The 19,072-nt window shown below is 32.3% G+C and overlaps 1 protein-coding gene across 11 annotated transcripts in view; it reads left to right on the top strand.

Moving 5' to 3' along the window:
• The window catches only part of LCORL (ligand dependent nuclear receptor corepressor like), a 158,010-nt gene that overhangs the window by 118,422 nt on the left and 20,516 nt on the right, over nucleotides 1–19,072 (top strand). For 4 of the 11 annotated variants that reach the window (XM_045075944.1, XM_004773409.3, XM_045075939.1 and 1 more), the window contains exons 6-7: nucleotides 4,186–4,279; nucleotides 12,280–17,099. The exons of 1 other annotated variant lie outside the window; for it this stretch is intronic. In XM_045075944.1, the coding sequence (XP_044931879.1) occupies nucleotides 4,186–4,279; nucleotides 12,280–17,099 (4,914 nt within the window). Of the gene's footprint in view, nucleotides 1–4,185; nucleotides 4,280–5,617; nucleotides 9,712–12,279; nucleotides 17,100–19,072 lie in introns of those variants that run through there. 6 more of the 11 variants (XM_045075973.1, XM_045075967.1, XM_045075962.1 and 3 more) reach the window with 4 other exon arrangements.

Genomic DNA, 19,072 nt, shown 5'->3' with positions numbered 1-19,072 from the left:
AAAAAAAATTGGTGATATCTACTAAATTCCAAAATGTTAATTAAGTCCAGCACTTATACCTCTAGGTGTATATCTTATAAAAATTCATATACATGAATGCAAGAAACATTTAGGGTTTTCATTTCAGTATTGTTTGTTAAGTGTAAAACAAAACAACCTAGGTACCTACCAATAGTTGAATGGCAAATAAATCTCAGTCCTTGTCTTCTATTTATTTTATATTGCCCTAGAGCATAATAAGTGCTTAGTTTTGGGGGTTGCCTGGATGGCTCAGTTGGCTAAGCATCTGTCTTCTGCTCAGGTCATGATCTCAGGGTACTGGGATCAAGTCCCGTGTTGGGCTCCCTACTTAGTGGGAGTTTGCTTCTCTCTCTCCCCCTCACCCCTGCTAGTTCTCGCTCTCTGTCTCAAAAAAATGAATAAAATATTTTAAAAAGGGGTGCCTGCCTGCATGGCTCGGTAAGTTAAGCATTTGCCTTCAGCTCAGGTCATGATCCCTGGGTCCTGGGTTTGAGCTCCATGTGAGGTTCCCTGCAGCTGGGAGCCTGCTGCTCTCTCTCCCTCTGCCATTCCTCCACCCCTCACCCCCAAATTGTGCTCAGATGAATAAATAAAATCTTTTTTAAAAAAAGATATAGTTTAGTTTCTATCCATCAAGTTAATCATTAGAACTTTGGAAATATATACACAAAACAACCTAGTTATGATGTGCCATCTCCATTGTGAAGGAGTGATACTTATAGATGTAATCGCTTCAGCTAGATCTAAATCAGCAGCAGGAGCAAGAAAATGCCCTTTCTCCCCATTCCTGATTTTTTTTTTCTTTTCTCTGAATCCTTCTTCCCAAGCTATTTCTCCCCTTCTCTTACTGTTTTTTGCTTTTCTAATTTGGATAAACCTAGAAATAACGCTCTGATTTTTCTAGCTCTTGAGTTACAGCTTTTATTATGTATAAAGAAGTAATGATATCAGCAAAATACTTTAGTGTAGGTCAAAGCACTACTAATAAAAAGTGAGATTTTCTATGATAACTAAAATTTCTCTAAAAGTTCTTTACTTACACATTTATGTATCTTGTATTTAGTACATAAATGCTCATTGATTATGTAGTTTTCCTGTGTGGCAGAAATATGTTGGAGTATATTTTGTTTTCACTGGATAACAGACTATAATGTGTTACTTCTAGAGCAAAACTTTTAACATATGTACTGCATATCAAGAGAAGGCTATGGGGAAAAAAATAAAGCATCTCTCACCTTGGTCACTGTTTAGAGTTTCAAAAGAAGAAGAATCAGGAGTATAAGCTTGATTTGGGTAGCTTCTTAAAGGTGGAACAGGACTTAGGTCTAGTTCATCCTTCAGATTTAGATTATTCCTAACCAGGGCCATGTGTCTAGGAATAGCCCAAAAAGGACAAGAATGCCTTTATTGTCCTAGCTGGAGAGCTATAGCTTAATTTGCATAGTTAATGTAAAGGAGAGAGAGGCGTTCCTGTACCTCCTTTTCTTATTTCTGGTGTGAAATAATTAACTTTAAATTAACTATATCAAACGTCTAAAAGTTTAGAATAGGAAAAATTTCATTCATTCATTTTGTAACATTGACTAGGAATAACACATTTATGGAGAGTGTGTTTTGTGTGCTGCATACTATGTAAAACTTGAGCAGAATCAAAACTGGTGCATTCGGAGGTAAATCTGAATATGGATTAGGTAGTAATGATTTTTTGAAGAAGATGATCTTATGAGACCTTGAAATAATAAAATCCTAATTGCTGAAGGAGAGAAATGAGATAGTAAAAGAGAAGACTAATATTCAATTCTTTCTTCTTTTAGTAGGTTACAGCACTCTACTATTTATGAAATACAAATGAATAAGATTCCTGACCTGAGGAATTCAGTCTTGTGGGATAAATATGTACATATATATGTGTTTATGTGTGTAGAGGGATATATATAGATAATTGCAAGACAGTCTCATAAGTGTCATTAAGTATAAATTATAAGTGTTGATTCAAGGGAAACAGTAATTGGGTTCTACTTGGGGGCATATGGATGAATTTTGGAACACTGAAAAAAAAAAATTAAACTGAGTAGGAGTTTGACAAGTTGAAAAGGTAGAACCTTCTTGGCAGAGTACTGGAATTTGAGAGACCTGACACCATGTAGCATTTGTGAGGAACTGCAAGGAAGAATGAGGGTTGAGTTGAGTTGGAGACAAAGCACAAAAGATTGAGCCAGGCAGATAACCTGGGGCAGGGTGCTTCACTTAACAGTTTTTCAAGGTACTATGTACCATATGTTTTGTTTACCTATCCAGTCTTCTCTTTTGCTTCTTCAGAGTTCTACTCAGCAGATATTTACTGAATACCAGGCACTATTCTAGGCAGTGGGGTGGGGGTATGTGGGTGAATAAAATAGACATGGTCTTTGTCTTCACGTAGCTTATGGTCTGCATGGCTAACGCCGGTAAGTATGTAAGCAACTAGAATATAGTGTGCTAAATGCTAAATAATATAGGTAAGTGTGGCAGGTATAGGAACCTAAAATAATGACAACCAAATTCAAGTTGTGGCCTGAATGACTGAATGATGAGTAAGATTTGATGAGAACTAGGATGAGTGTGGGGATAGAAGGAAAGGATTAGGAGTCTTCTAACAGAGGAATCTAATGAAGTGTGAAAGCTCAGAGTTGAGAAATACCATAGTGTTTTCCGAACAGGTTTCCCTACACCACTTTAGCCCTTGTGGTCCATTCTCCCCACAGCAGATTGATCCTTTAAAAGTACAAATTAAAACCTTGTTGGTCCTACACTCAGAAACCTGTTTCCTTTCTCTCTCAAAATAAAATTCAGATTTCTTACCATGGCCAACAAGTCCTAATATGATCTGCCTTTGTACATTTCTGAGCTCATTTCACTCAGCCTGGCTTCCAGCTGAGACTTTGCTCTTTGCTATTCCTCAGACATTTCAAAAATGATTCCATAACACAGCCTTTGTATAAACTGATCCTTACAGAAGCTTTTCCCTGATAATATATTTGGTTGGTCATGGTTCGCACCATGACAATAGGTACTGTTTATGCCTTTGTTACTGCTGCTTCTAAATTCCTCAAATAGTGCTTTGAACACAGTAGGCACTCAATGAAATTATTGAATTACACATAGGTTATGAGTGAGACATTTTATTTTTCTGTCTTTGTGTCTTGCCAGAGCACCTGAGTGTTAGGTAAATTTATATGGTAACAATAAAACCCAGATGAATTTTTTTTAGACCAACTTAAATTTTTAAGTATATTTTTTAAACATGTGTTTTCTTATAGTGATTCTTTATAACTTTTCAATTTTTTAGCTGTCAGTAAAGAAATAGTCACACTGTTCCTTAGTGTTTTGTTTTAAATTCATAATTTATTTTTACTCTTTTCAATCCTTGTCGGATTAACGTGTCTGAATCATTGTTTTTATTTTTGTAAATTCAGTGTTGTAATAAAAACAACTACATTTTAATAAATACTTAGGCAGTTGTTTTCTAACAGGCTCTATTTCCTGAAATGTTAATATTGTAGGTTATGTCTTCATCCAGTCACAGATATAAACATATTACATAGCAATGATTCAACTGCTATACATTTCAGTTATTTAAAATAGTAAAATTTTACACTGAGTTGTAAAAAATACCTCGATTATATATAGTCACATTTACTTAAAGCATATGTTCCGCATATTGCTAGTCATAGTAAATGCTAGTTATTGTTCTCTTATTCATCGTCCTTTTTTCTGTGGTCTCTGTTTTGTACAACTTACATCATTCCTACTTTCTTGAAGCATCATCTGGGCAGCCTTGATTAGAAAAAAGTCACGGATAAGCAGTTAATGGCTGTTCACAGCAGAACAAGGGGAAAAGTAACCAAAGGTTGATTTTAAACAGATATTATATCATAGCCTTCATATGTTTCTTCATATCATTTGGCTATGCCAGCTCCTTCTCTGTTCTTTTTTCCTATGTAGTGCCTTCCCAGTCATGTACTGTTCTTAAACCCACAAGATGAGTTGTTAATAGCCACATGTCAAATACAAGTGTTAATTTTTAGGTTATGAATTAGTAGATCAGCAAAATATGAAATGTTAAAATGTAAGGATTACCTATCTGTCACAAATATAAAGTTTTTTCTCTTGCAAAAATTATAGGGGATGGAGTGTTAGATCTCTCTACAAAGAAAACCAGCATAAAATCTGAAGAGTCATCCATATGTGATCCTTCTTCTGAAAATTCAATGGCTGGGTAAGCAATATCTAGGAAATATAATTTAATATTAATATGAAATTATCTCTTCAGAGAACTCTTAATGCTACTTTGAGTAGATTGACATATTTAGCTTTCCTCCAGAATTTTTGTCACTCATAAGTGTTTGTCTCTCATACCTTTCATTTGTCCTTTCTTTTTCTTTTTTATTCTTTCTGTTAAAGAAAAGTTATCAGAACAATCACCAAACTTTAGTTCATGTTACTAAAATGAACTACCAACTTAATCATAGGCTGCAAACTAAGAAGCAGGACGAATACAAAGAAAATTTAAAATTCAGTATTCAGGAGGCAATTTTAAGGAAAATATGTGATTTCACTATTTAATTTTTTTAAACAATCAACAAATTTTAAAAGTACCATACTTACTAATTCTAACAGCTAGCTTATAGTGTTTACGTTTTTTCACTGTGCTTTAGGTGTGGTGGCAAACTTTACATAATATATATAATAATATATGTCTAGTAAACACCACAGAAAGCCCTTTCATGCTTTGAAAGTTCTCATTAAATAAAATAAATAAATTAATAACAGTGAGATGCTCTTCTGTTGGATTTTTGGATTTTTATTTAGTAACTTTGCATCTTCCCATTAACAAACTGCATAGGAAGCTTTTTTACTATGTTTAAATATTAGAGTGTAACTTGTTTCAACTAAGACTATAGTAGCTTTTGAGTCACAAGGTATAGTTAGCTTCTGTTTGAGAAACTGAAAATTACAATGATATATTTGAAATAGAAAGAACAATTTATAGTATCAAATTATTTTACCCAAATATAACTTACCTACTTATTTCAAATTTTAAGTTTTATCTAGAGAAAAATTAGTCTTGTGGAAATATGGGATGTTTGTGTTTGGAAATATTCTTGCTGCTACAAATTTCCTTTAAAGGGGTTGACTCTTTTATTACTTGTTTAGCGGTAACGTCACGTTTCTACTAACAAAAACTCCTTTAGGATTTGGGTATTTTTTATAATGGAACGCTAATTGTACAAATAAATTATAAGTGTTGCTCTGCAAGCATCTGTCAGAGGAATAGCAACATCATGAGAATATTTTTACAAATACCGAGTTAGGATTTTATGTTCTTGGAAGGTCTGCCCGTTGAGGCCACCGTATGATTGACACATTGTCCTACCAGGACTGTAGCGTTTGCTTTGATAAGGAGTAACTACTACATCTCACAGACTTAAAAAGAGTCATAAGCAGTGATGTTACCTAAGCAAGGAGTATAATAAAGGAGTGGACCCTCCCCTTCCATAGCTGTGTGAGAGTCTCTCATGCATCAGTTTACCATCGTTTCATTCCATCCATCCAGGAGACTACACAGAAACAGAGAGGACTATGTGGAAAGAAGTGCTGAGTTTGCAGATGGTTTGCTCTCAAAAGCTTTGAAAGACATTCAGTCTGGAGCACTGGACATAAATAAAGCAGGCATACTTTATGGCATACCTCAAAAAACTTTACTTCTCCACTTAGAAGCCTTACCAGCAGGGAAGCCTGCATCTTTTAAAAACAAAACTCGAGATTTCAATGATAGTTACTCATATAAAGACAGTAAAGAAACTTGTGCAGTGCTGCAAAAAGTAGCCTTGTGGGCAAGAGCTCAAGCAGAGCGCACAGAAAAAAGTAAACTCAATCTACTTGAAACCTCAGAATTAAAATTCCCAACAGCTTCCAGTTACCTCCATCAGTTAACTCTACAGAAAATGGTTACTCAATTTAAAGAAAAAAATGAAAGCCTACAATATGAAACTTCACACCCTACTGTACAGTTAAAAATTCCTCAGCTCCGAGTAAGTTCTGTTTCAAAACCACAACCTGATGGTCCTGGTCTGCTGGATGTTATGTATCAAGTTTCCAAAACCTCTCCAGTCCTAGAAGGATCAGCTCTCCAAAAACTGAAAAATATACTCCCTAAACAGAACAAAATAGAATGTTCTGGGCCTGTAACTCACTCAAGTGTTGACTCTTATTTTCTACATGGGGACCTCTCTCCTTTGTGTCTTAATTCTAAAAATGGAACAGTTGATGGAACCTCTGAAAATACTGAAGATGGATTGGATCGAAAAGATAGCAAGCAGCCCAGGAAAAAACGTGGCCGTTATCGCCAATATGATCATGAAATAATGGAAGAGGCTATTGCAATGGTAATGAGCGGAAAAATGAGTGTTTCCAAAGCACAAGGAATTTATGGGGTACCTCACAGCACTTTAGAATACAAGGTAAAAGAAAGATCTGGAACACTGAAGACTCCTCCGAAGAAGAAACTCCGATTACCAGACACTGGGTTATATAATATGACAGATTCAGGGACTGGCAGCTGCAAAAACAGCAAGCCTGTGTAGATTACTTGTTAGGAAAATGTTTGTATGTGTGTATGTGTGTGTGTGTATGTGTGTTTGCGTGTGTGTGTGTATGTGCACAGGTGTGTATTTGTGTGTCTATATACACACATGTGGGAATTACAGATGCTCACTCTGACAGGAGACATGAAATTTTACAGTTCAAAAACCACTTACATGCCTTTTGAAAAAAAAAGTTTTATTCAGGGTTTTCACTGTGGACAGAATTATATAGTTGCTTACTTAATTCTGATAGTTTGTATTTAATCCTTGTATAAATAGGTGAAAAAGATTCAGGTTTTCTTTAGTAGTCAATAGCATAAAGCGTTGTGGGAAAACAAGTAATTGTCAAGTGAAACACTTTTATTGGTGAAAGACCACTCCAGCCATTCAGTTGAACCATCTTATAAGGGAAATATGATATTAATAGTTTGTAAACATTTTTACAATACTGCACTTACAGCTATTGTAAGTACATCAAACAACCAATCAAAGTTTAAATAACTATCTCCATATGAAGAAAAATTAATATATACAGTATTAGTACACTACAGTGTATTCTATGAAATATGAAATGCACTCAAGTGCATCCACCAGGAATAGAAAACCTTAAATGATATGTATAATGAAATTTAATATTTATCATTTAATAGTTGATTTACAGGAAGTTGGGGTTTAGAAGGTATATACTTTTTAAAAAAACTGACACATAGTTAACCCCAGCAGCTATAGAATCCTTTAATATAAGATGGAATACTAAGAACAAAAAGTAATTTAAATTTAATTATTAAAATAATTTAATTTTGTTTTTCATTTGAAAAATAAGCTAATGTGTAAGGTTAGAAAAAAAGTTGGAATGCAACTTAGAGCATGTTTATAATGTGCACAGAAAAAGCTTGAGAATGATATTTGGTTTAAATGTGCTGGTTAGTTGATGTTATGACTACTTTAAATTTTAAGGATTGTGACACACTCCTACTATTGAAAAACCTCAGTGTAACTTTAATATATTTGCTGCTGTGACATTTCAAAACATTTTCAGTTTATCAAAATGAATTACAGATTTCATTTTGGTGGGCGATACATTATCATTTTGCTAATAACCAAATTTGCAGTTTGTTCAGGGTCTTGAATAGATTTACAGATATTTAACACTGAAGCTGTTTTGAACTTTCAGTAATGTAAACTCTCTACTAATTGGGTAGTTAGAAGCTGGGCAGTGCATTTTAACTTTTACTAGACTCATAAAAGAGACCAATAATTTTTATATAGCAGTTTTAAAATGTGGTTCAGAGTATCCATGTTGGATTTATGGAGTATGCAGTTTTAGTGGTAAAATGTTATAAGCATGTGCCTCCATGTAAAGAATGGGGATTTGCTTCGTATATTCAGAATTCTCCGAGTGCCCCTTTTCTCTGTTAAATTCAGGTTCTGATCATTTTTCTAAGCCAATTTTCCTAAGTCCAAAAGGAATACTTAAAGCTGAATTTAAAAAAAATAAGTGCACCTTGTCAAATACTTGTGTTTTTACACTTGTGTTTGTGTGTATCTAATAATCACATATACATGTAATACTAAAGAGATTTTCAGCTATTACATTTAAAAACTGCTTACATATGATTTAAAAAAAAAACTGAAGAGTGGGAAGCTATACAACCAAGTAGTTATTTGGCCTCCTAGATCTATACTGAACCCTCTTCAGCTTAATGTTACCTGCATACTAGGGTATGAATCCTCTTGCTTTTTTGTTTTTCCAAGTAAGAATACATAATAGATTGCCAAACAGCAGATGTCAGGGTCATCTTTCTTTTTAAAGAATTAAGCCATATTTTGTGAGGGCCAGAACTTGGATTATTTAATATATTTCCCCTCCTCCCCCATTGAAAAACAAATTTAAAAAATAAAGTAAATGTTTCAACACAATTTTATTGACCTCTTTATACAGAATTTTACTTGCAAAAATTTGGGGGCCTGAATGCATTACATAATATTTATATTGAGCTTTTTTATTCCTCACACTATATTTACATTAATAAATTGATTGAGAAGTTTATAGTAAAGGGATACTTACAGAACACTTTTATATCATTTAAAAGATGACCTGACCAAAAACTTTACAGGATTCATAAAATCAGGGATCATTTTGCTATTGACTTCACAGTGATCAGTAGTTTTATAGGTAATATTATAGTTAATTTGCAGCATTTAGTATTTGTATTATTTATTTTTGGTCAGATATAGTAAATTAAATATTTTTTGATAGTTTATAGGTAATGATCAACCCATAACTTTTAAAAGAAACAAAATGTTTCTAATTATTGAGTTAACTTTTGATTATACAAACTAGGAAAGGCAGGGAAATTTATGGGTTCCCCTTCTCCCCAGTGATTCTATTAAGATGTTCTTTATGTTAAACTTTCAAAGTACTTTATAAATTTAGTTACCAGTTACTACTTATTAATTGACAGTTTTCTGAAAAATCCAGTTTCAGCAGACTTTTAATGAAGGTGAAAGCAACCCTTATATGCTTTCTACTTATTTGAATGTTCCTCAAGTATTTTATATTTAAAAAAAAAAAAAAGGAAAAGAAAAAACAGTGCCTCTGTTTTTAGAAAACTACTGCTCAGTAAAGTTGTTTAAACCATTTCTGGTAGCTAATGACAATTTTATATTAAATTGTATACTAACTTTAGTGAGACTGATTTTTTTAGTTGTTTACAGTACAAATACTTGTATTTGTTTTTTAATTGCAGTATTTCCATTGTCGCAGTAATTTAGTAAAACTCTGTGGCTGCCTTGATTTTGACAGATTTTGTTAATATAAACTGATTGTTAGGCAATTAGTTCTATTTATGCATAAATCAATTGCACTATAATTCATGAATTATTTATTACAATATTTTCTAATGAATTCATGTATCTGTCTTGTGTTGTAAATGTACTGTAATTCTGTTCCTACTTTGTGTTGTTATATATCTAAATCTGATTGTATGAATTTTAATTGTTCAGTTAACGTGTTTCTAGGTTGTAATTTGTAGTAAAGCACTTCAATGCTTTTGCACTTAAATTTACAACACTGTTGGTGTGTGATTGATTTACTCATTCAGTAAAAGAAAAGAAAAGAAAAGAAAAGAAAAAAAACTGACTACACTGACTTTTTTGATTCACTGTAGGAATGAGTTTTATTTATATTAATATGAAAAATTGACTTCTCCAAAGAACTATTTCAACAACAAAACTTGTAATAAGCAAAACCGATAGTAACATATAAAAAATAGGCAGGATGTTTTGGTTTAGAAATCTGAACTGAAAAGAGTTAGAAAAAAATTTAACATTAAAAACAAGGGAGCTATGACAGATATAATTTTAGAATCTTTACATAATCATTTCAGAATAAATTCTAGATTGGAGACATCTGTGTATTCAACTATTATTTACTCATATTGCTTTTCTTTGAGACTCTAACATGCAAGAAATATGAAAAAGAAAAAATTTGGAGCCAAATAAACATTATGAAATTTTATAATTTGAGAATTTAGTTAGCTAATATCTGATATATGTGTATTAAATATAATCTAATACCTGAATATCCAATTAGTAACTTTATGGAGCTATTCTTTATATACCATTACATGGAAATTATTGACCACTGTGGTATTTTGGAATGGAAGTTCCATTATTAAAAATAATAAAATGGGGGGGGAGTAATTAACTGAATAAGAAACTTTTTTAAAGTATAGACTCCCTTGAAATCTCAGAGGACAACTGTAAAAATCTTGGGGTGGTTTTCAGAATAGTTAGTTTTAGTTATTTCTACTTTCTATTTGACTTTGCTAATGGAAAAAACATTTAAGCATTTTAGAAACTTAGGAAAGCAAATTAATCTTTAAAATATGGTGCAATTAATTTTTCTAAGAAATAAAATCTCTTTTTATTTAATCACAGATATATTTAATAGGCCATAACATAACTTTAAAAAAAACTGTTGAAGTGCATCTATCAGAACTCTTTGGGATTTCTTTGCTTATGTAAAAATTATAATTTTAATTTGCTGGAAAAGAGTATAATATCACATATCTTCATATTTGATAGTTAACATTTCCTCATGTCTTTTTTCTCCCTGTATTTTTTGAGTTATAGTGAATCTTGGGAATCAGTTCCATTATTTACTCCCAATCATGATAAAATTTACCAAAAATATATATATATATATTTTCAGAAAGGAAATGGTATTGGGGTTATATCTGTGGACTTAAAGCACTTTATTGTTAATTTCATATCTTTTCTCACTCTGATAACTGCTTTTTGTCAAATCACATGTTAATTTTGGTGAACTATTAGTTGAATCTAGTAAAGTTATCATTTTTCTAGAAAATTTTTGATCTAATGTTCAGAATTTGCCTTGATGTTTTTGCTACTCAAATAACATAATATTTATAAAATGTACATAAAATATTGCATATTTACGTGTGAAACAGATTAAGCCAGTTTTAGGGAACAAAATAAAATTAATTTTACTTTTCATTTTAAAATAAAAATCTTTTACTTTTTAATATACATAAATATAATAACCCTCTAAACAAATACAGTCTTCTATAGCAATTCATAATCAGTATATCCTAATTCCAACACTAAATAAAATTTCTACAAACCAGGAACTACTAACAATAATAGCAAATATAAGAAATCATGAATGGGAGGCTATTTTCATGTACAGAGTTTGGTGATATGTTTAAATAGATACTTTTCTGAAACAGAATTCTTTTAATATATTTTACTCTTCTTGCTGCTGGTATTGGATTAAAAAAATTTTTTTGTAGACTTCTGCCTTGGTTACTAAGTAATCCTGGGTGTTAGTTAAAATTAGTTGTATGTTAGTCTTCAGTAGGACATTTTCCAGCATTTGAAATTAAATAATTAGGTAAGTAATGCCTTTAGTCTTCATGTAGTTACTTTAGTATTTAAAATCAATTAAAAATAGATTTTATTTTTAAATAGCTTAAATTTTTTATTATTAGGTTAAAATGCCTGCAGCTTAATCTTAGAAAAGATACTCTGTTATTTATATGAAGTCTAAATTCCTTAATTTTCCTTGTGAGTATACAAAACTTTCTTTTATTAATAATTTTTATTTTCACTTCCTTGAAAAAATATCTATCTTAAAGATAAGATTTTCTCCTATATCTTATTTTTCTTATTTGCACTAATATGGATTGATAATTATCAAAATAACTTATAAAATATCTACTTTCAAAAATAACTTTCTGAAGCACTTTCCATTAAATATTCTTAATACATCCAAAGCACTAAACATTAGCAATCTATAAATATAATCATATTTATATTTGATATAAGTATAATCTATATTATTATTATAATTGTCTATAACCAGGTTTTATATCACAAAACTAGGGCTTTTCTTTGACTATTCTACTTGCCATAGGAAATTAATTATCACCAGTGCTTCATTATATTTTTGCTGAACAATAATCAAGATGTCATTATTGCAGCTCTATAGGAGTTAGGAGTCCAGCAATACCAAAACTTCTTTTGTTCAAACTCTGTTAAAATTATAACTCCTTATAATACTGGTATTTTTGCTGTAATTCATTTTTTGTTTGATTTTTATTTTTAGTTCAACTGTTGATGCAAAATCAGAGGAAGCTACTAAAATGGAAAAAGGAAAATCAGCATTAAGCAAAGTTTTGGAATCTTTGTGCATACATCACCAGCAACAAGTTTTGGCCATGTTGAAATTTCTAGTCCAAGAGCAGAATACTGCTTCTCTTTGCTATTGTAATACATCATATACTGTGTCTTCAGAATCTCAAAAGCCCCTAATTGAAGATGACTTACATGGTCTATTCTGTAGTTGTGAATATAGGCTGGCAGAAAGAGGGTATTTACAAAATGAAAGACAAAGCCCTGGTTTTGTGCCTCAGCCAGTCTGTATTAAAGATTTACATTGTTTATCTTGCCAAACTGTAACTATTGAACACATTAAGACAGTAGTGAATAGAGGAATTGCAAAAAGTTGTAATTCTCACAGGTGCTGTTCTGGACTATTACCAAACATTCACTCTACAAAATCAACCTTTCATGCTCCTCTTTCATCAAGGGAAGTATGCGATGTTTCGGTCAGTCTTAAGGATGTTTGTAGATCTCGAAGTCCGTCACCTCCACCGTTATCGCCTGTACAGACTGAAGGATTTGAAAAATTGAAAGATGCCGTCCTAGAGCTTTCAGCCTTAGAAAATAACAGACTTGAAATAAACATTAACCAGCCTCCATCTCTCACACCAGCAGAAATAAACAGTGACAAGGGCGATCACGAAGGTAAAGTACATAAAACTAAAAAATCCAGTAACTCCGATTATTTGCTCCTGGAAGACAGTGATAATTGTACTGCAAATCATGAAAATGATGAAACTACTGTAATATTTCAAGATTTAATGGATCGTATTAATGAAAAATTAAAATCAATAGAAGCTACAGATGTGACAAACCTTATAAAATTATCTAGCAGTGATTGTAATACAGATAATGATTTAAAATTGAGGGATTTAATATCCTCACTCTTGCATAATGCCAAGGCCAGTGATTACAGTTTCATGGAACTGCTGAGTCAACATGATAAAAAGGTAGAAAATAAAATTATTCAGACAAGATTTCGAAAGCGTCAAGAAACCTTATTTTCAATGCACAGCTCTCCTGATTCCCCCATGTTTAGAAGGCAGTCTTTACAAATAAAAAGAGAACTTGCTAGTCTTGATGAAAATTTTGTAAGAAAAAAATACACAGAAAAAAATTCAAGGAAGTTAACACGCAATGATGAGATATTTTCCACAGACAAAGAAGAATTCTATCATTGCCAAGGGTCTTTACAAAATTCTAAAAACCGGCAAGATAATAATCATACAGAAACATCATTTTCACCAGATTGTGCATTACAGTCATTAAAACTACCTCTTCATAGTTTAGAAACTAACTTGGCTTTTGATGCATTTTCCGAAAGCTTTAAAACAACTTTCCCTGAGAAAATGAGCATAAGAAAATCACAGGAGAAATCTGCAGGTGGAAAAAAACTTTTGCAAAATCACAAGGAGAACCCCAACCTGGAGAATACTCAAGCTCCTTTGAAAAGTGATGTTTCTCCACTTTTGAGCAGAACTAAACGAAATATTGTGCCCCCAGGGTGGTATTCTATATATGTAACAAATAATTATGTTTTCAAAAAATCCCCTAAGGCCAAAAAAGCTGCTGAATCTACAAAAAAAAAAGATCCTATGAAAACGATTCAACTCGAAAGCTCACACAATATAGATCTAAACAAAATTGCAATGAATTCTAATTTACAAGTTGTTGTGGAGCGTTTGGAAGACACAATAAATATGGCCCAGAAGTCTTTGAATAATCACTCATTATCTGAAGGATGCAAGGCATCCAAGAAATTGATAGAAGTTAATGGTAAAGATCAAACTGCAGGTAGAAATGTGACTCTTACTGTAAGCAGAATGGCATGCAAAGAGCAGAGTTTGTCAAAATCTGTGGTAGCAGCCAGCAATATCAAAAGCAATCATATTCCTACAATAGATTTGAATAGCAAAAGACTTGATAATCTGGAAAAGACATCTGTTTTGGATACAAGTAGCTTGATTTCCAATGTTCAAAGTGTGTCAACAAAATATGAAGCCATTGAAAGCTCTCCTTTTTCCAGCTATTCTAGTCCTATCAAACTCATGTTTTTATCTGAGGTTAAAAGCAGTGAAGGAGTCAAATATACTTTAACTTCAGTTGGTACTTCCAAGTCAAATATTGAACTTTCTTCTGAAAAATATCTAACTCATCATGTAATTGAAAAAAAAACAATGACAAATAAGAATGTCCCAAATGCTAACTTTGAAAAGGATAGTTCTAATCTTAATGATAGTGACACTCTACAGGGAGAACTAAACAAATTTAATTGTGCAAAAGAAACTACGGAATCCCCTGCAATGTTCATAGATGGTATGAATAGTGATAAGCCACAAGATGAACCTAAGGAAAATCTAAACAATGGTATTGATTCATCTTTTAAACGGAAACCAGGTAGACCTAAAAAAATAGGTCCCCAGGTTGTGAAACAAATTAAGCGGCCAATTGGAAGACCACCAAAACCTAAAACTAATCAAACAGACATCACCATTTGCCAAAATGAGTGTTCTAGTGCTGGAAAGAAAAGTCCAGAGTCTCTCCTATCAGAAGTAGGAGAAGGTATTTATAAAAAGAGTATTACCGTAACTGTTATTTATGGAAGGTCAAGAAGAACTAGAAGGCATGTTTCTGAAGGAACGGTAGACATAAGCAATGTGTTATCTTTCAGCAATAATGTTGCTGATATTCCAACTGAAAGTAACAGTCTCCGAAATATTAAAGAATACAAAATTGATGCAGGTGAAAGAAGGGCTGTTTCAAGTTTAACTACTGAAAGTGAGGTCTTGGGGTCTGGCTTTGAATATGTTAGGCCTATCAAGAACAAGTCTGTGATACCTCAACCTTCCAAGAACATTATTCGACCAACTCAGAAGCCTTTTGCTATAATTAGGAAGCCTGGTAGACCTGCAAAAGTGAAAATCTCTGGCATATCTGTGACTATTAATAGAGTTTCACCTCAGGATAGAGAAGTAAGTATTAGCAGCTGCTTACCTCCTTTAGAACAAGAAAATATATTAGAAAGAAATCTGGCTGAAGAAAAGTATGATCACCAATGCAATAAGATGGATACAGGGCACACCAAAGCTGACACATTTAAGAATGGATCAAAAAGTATGGTTGCTACTATACCTTTGAGACATTCTATTACAGATAGAAAACCATCCCTCCATTTCTTACATCCATTAGCATCTTCTAGCTCACTTATTTATAGAAATGCTCTGTTCCGTAAATCGTATAAACTCCATTTGCAGAACGGTAAAAGTCAGAAGGAAAAACCTAAGCAGTCAAGGATAAAAATAGCTTCGAAAGGTACCCCAGCAACCAGAAATTCAAGGAATGAAAAAATGTGTTTGGAAGATAACAAAGTAATACCCATTTCTGAAGTATCCTTGGACCCAATAATTTCATCAAATCCTTTGCTCAGGTGGTGGGCTGCTTCTACATCAAACGATTCCTTAATAGAGGAATTAAACAATAGATTTGAGCAAATAACAAATGCTTGGGTGCAAGTGAGTGGAGATGAAGCTGGAAATTGTGCTCATAAAAAGAGAGAACACATTGAAAATGATAATTTCAAAATAGCAAACCCTTTGGAAACCTGTCTTTTAGAACTTGAAGTTTCACCTGTAAAAATGCTTTTTCGGAAAAAGTATGATTTGAATGAACTCTGTATCTGGTTTATGCAAACAACAGAAACACAGTCTCTTTCACTAGTTAGAAAAGCAAATGCTCGAAACCCTTTGGAAGTAATAAATACTAGAGGAATTAAGTTAGGGACCAAATATTCTAATTTTAATACCAGCCCCTTCAGAAAGCACTTTAAAAAATTTGCACTATCTTCTCCTTCAAAATCAGCAGGGAAGTTGCATATACTGCATAAAATGGTTAGCTCTCCACTGTTAAATGTGAAAAATAATTTAACGTTAGCTAGATTAAAAAGAACTGAATTTAAGAGGTTGCAACATGAAAGGTGGAAAAGAGAGGGAAAGCTGCACAACCATGGAACAATTGATTGGATCTCTAAAAGGAAAAACTTAAGATTTTTCTGCCAGAACCAATTTTTAAGTAAGACTGAGAGGGGAACAAAAGCTGATATCCCACTCCGAGGAAAAAACACAATAGCTAGTCAGTTTATTTTGCCACCTGAGATCAGGGATGACTCTTTGCAACAGAAGGTGGCAATGTCTGACTTGAAAACACATGCTAGTTTAGAGAATAATTTTAAGTCAGAAGCAAAAGAGAATGGAACAAATTGCAGCCAAAAAGATTTTGAAAAGGGACCAAGACTAGGAAATGTGTGTCCAAATAATTGGAAGTCAAAAACCTTAAAAGACTGTAGAATATTTTTGAGGAAGATCAACTATCTTGAACACAAAAATACTTTTAAGCTAAATACAATCATTTACTCTCCTGAATCTATTGACAGTGGAAGTAATCCTCAGACTCACAGAGAAGAATCAAAGCGCTTTACCTTAAGATCCCATTCTGCTAGGCAAAATTCTTTTATAAAGCAGTCTAAAGAAATGGAAAATGCTAAAACAAATAGTCCTTCAATCGATAAATTTCCCAGCCAACTTGACAATAGTAAATTAAATAAATGTGTTAACTATGACAAGAATCCTGATAGTTCTGATGTTCTTAGCAAATTGAACAAAAGAAAAAGACCACCATGGAAGACCACAGAAATGTCAACAAAAAGGCATAAACGACAGTCCTGCAACAGTGGACAAATGGCAAACTATTATTCAAAATCCCAACTAGGTAAGTTTTTCTCTACTTAATTTTAAAGTTTCATTTTAGGTGCCTTGAGTAAAGTATGAGACAATGGGTAGAAAAGGAACAGCTGATTTATTTTCAATTTATTTCCAAAATATTTGGACAACCTAATTTCTTGGCACCTAGTATGAAACTCATGATATTAGGTCCTACTAAATATACCCATGCACTTCCCTACATCTTAATGTGTCCAGGATTTGAAGCAAATTAAAATATATTTAGTAGAGACATAGAAAGCTCCTAAACATATATCATTAATGTATAAGTTATATTATCTGTTTTTGTATTTGACCTCATATAAAATATAGAAAACAGTGTGAATGATAAATATACCCAAGGAGCTATCTAAAAATTAACTGCTACACTACAGGATAATATGTATTCATTGTCTTGTTAAATTAATAGGTTTGAGACCACGTGGAAAGATGTAAAGACTGTCTCATTGCTAAGTTGATGAGGTCTGTAACATATATAGTAATTCTAGTATACAAGTCTCACATTCACCATCAAATTGTTATGCCCTCTGGTACTGCTTTGGGAACCATTTTAAGACTCTGCTTATTTAAATAGTGTCAGGGAACAAGGTATTTTCTTCAGTAAATAAGGAAACTTGTTGAATAGGTTTTTTTCAGATGAGTCATTGGACTAGATTCCACATATATAAAGATGAGGGTTTCTTTCCAGAGATAGCAAGGGAGAAAGTTATATACAAGTAATGTTAAGGTAATGCTAAATTTAGAATGTAAACTGAAATTACTTTAGTAATTATGAGCTTTACTCAGTTATGCGGGCCTGACATTGGTGCCTCAGGGAGACTGTTACCCTCAGACCCTAGCAAAATAGTATATGAACATTGTAGTTGCCACTGTAGCCAGTTCCTTCTCACTTATTGATAGGTGCTAGACAGTCCAGGATTTGTAGAAATATGGTAGTGCTTATTTCATTACTTCCCAGATGGGAGAGTGCCAGGTTACATTTGTAAATTTAAGGACATTTATTATATGGTTGCATTGTTACATTGTGTATTTTAGGGGCTTATGGAAGTATCGATGGCTTTATTTTTGTTACCTTTTAAAACCTTTTCAAAAGCTAAAAAACAACTATTAAGTCTAATATTAAAATATTAAAAGCAATAAACTCAAGTTTTAATAGGTTAGATGATTATGATGGCCTCCAACATTTGGTTAATTGAATGACTTTAAAATAATCTATTTCAGTAGTATTTAACATGCATTAATTTAAAAAATTTTAACTTTGTAACATGTGATGGTTAAAACTTTAATGTTAGTCAAATTAGAGTTTCCATTATGAAAGATGAATCAAATTGAAAAAACAATGTTCTTTGTTTCTTATCCTTAGGATAATTAAACTTAACAAATAGCATGTCAGGAAAAAAGAAAGAAGAAGCCTGATAGTGATTAAAAAAAAATTTATAATTCACCTAAAAATATATACACATCTGTATAAAGTGCAGTGTTTCATTTTTAATTCTTACTACCATTCTCATTTCATGCTGTTTGAGTTTACCAAAGGTAGTTTACAGCAGAACCATATTTTGTCCTTCTAGTTTCTTAAACATTATATCTTCCTAAGGTATGAATATAAAATTTATATTAATATGATTTTTTACCTCACTAAATATGAGATCACCCTGGAAAAATAAGATGGAAGATGCCTCATTATTACTTTTTCAAATTAGTCTCAAAATCCTTTTGTGATATTTTTTAAAAATGTAGTATCAGAGTAAGAGTTGTTTTTCACCTTTTCTCATTTTAAAAATTACTAGTACTATGTCCTGTTCTGCTTAAAGTTTTATTTATCTTTTACTGATAACTTTCCTTCTTTATTTAACATTCTTTTTTTTAATCAAGGACATTATTTTTACAAAGTTGTATTTATAGCAGCATTTGTTATATTTATCTGATTTTAAAATGTTTCTTAAGGTGTTGTTGTTGTTG

This window comes from Mustela putorius, unplaced genomic scaffold, assembly GCF_011764305.1.
Source record: "Mustela putorius furo isolate JIRA1106 unplaced genomic scaffold, ASM1176430v1.1 tig00000083_pilon_pilon_pilon, whole genome shotgun sequence".
NCBI lineage: Eukaryota > Metazoa > Chordata > Mammalia > Carnivora > Mustelidae > Mustela > Mustela putorius.
The sequence above is the reverse complement of the archived record's forward strand: the minus strand, read 5'-3'. Positions and strand labels throughout refer to the sequence as shown.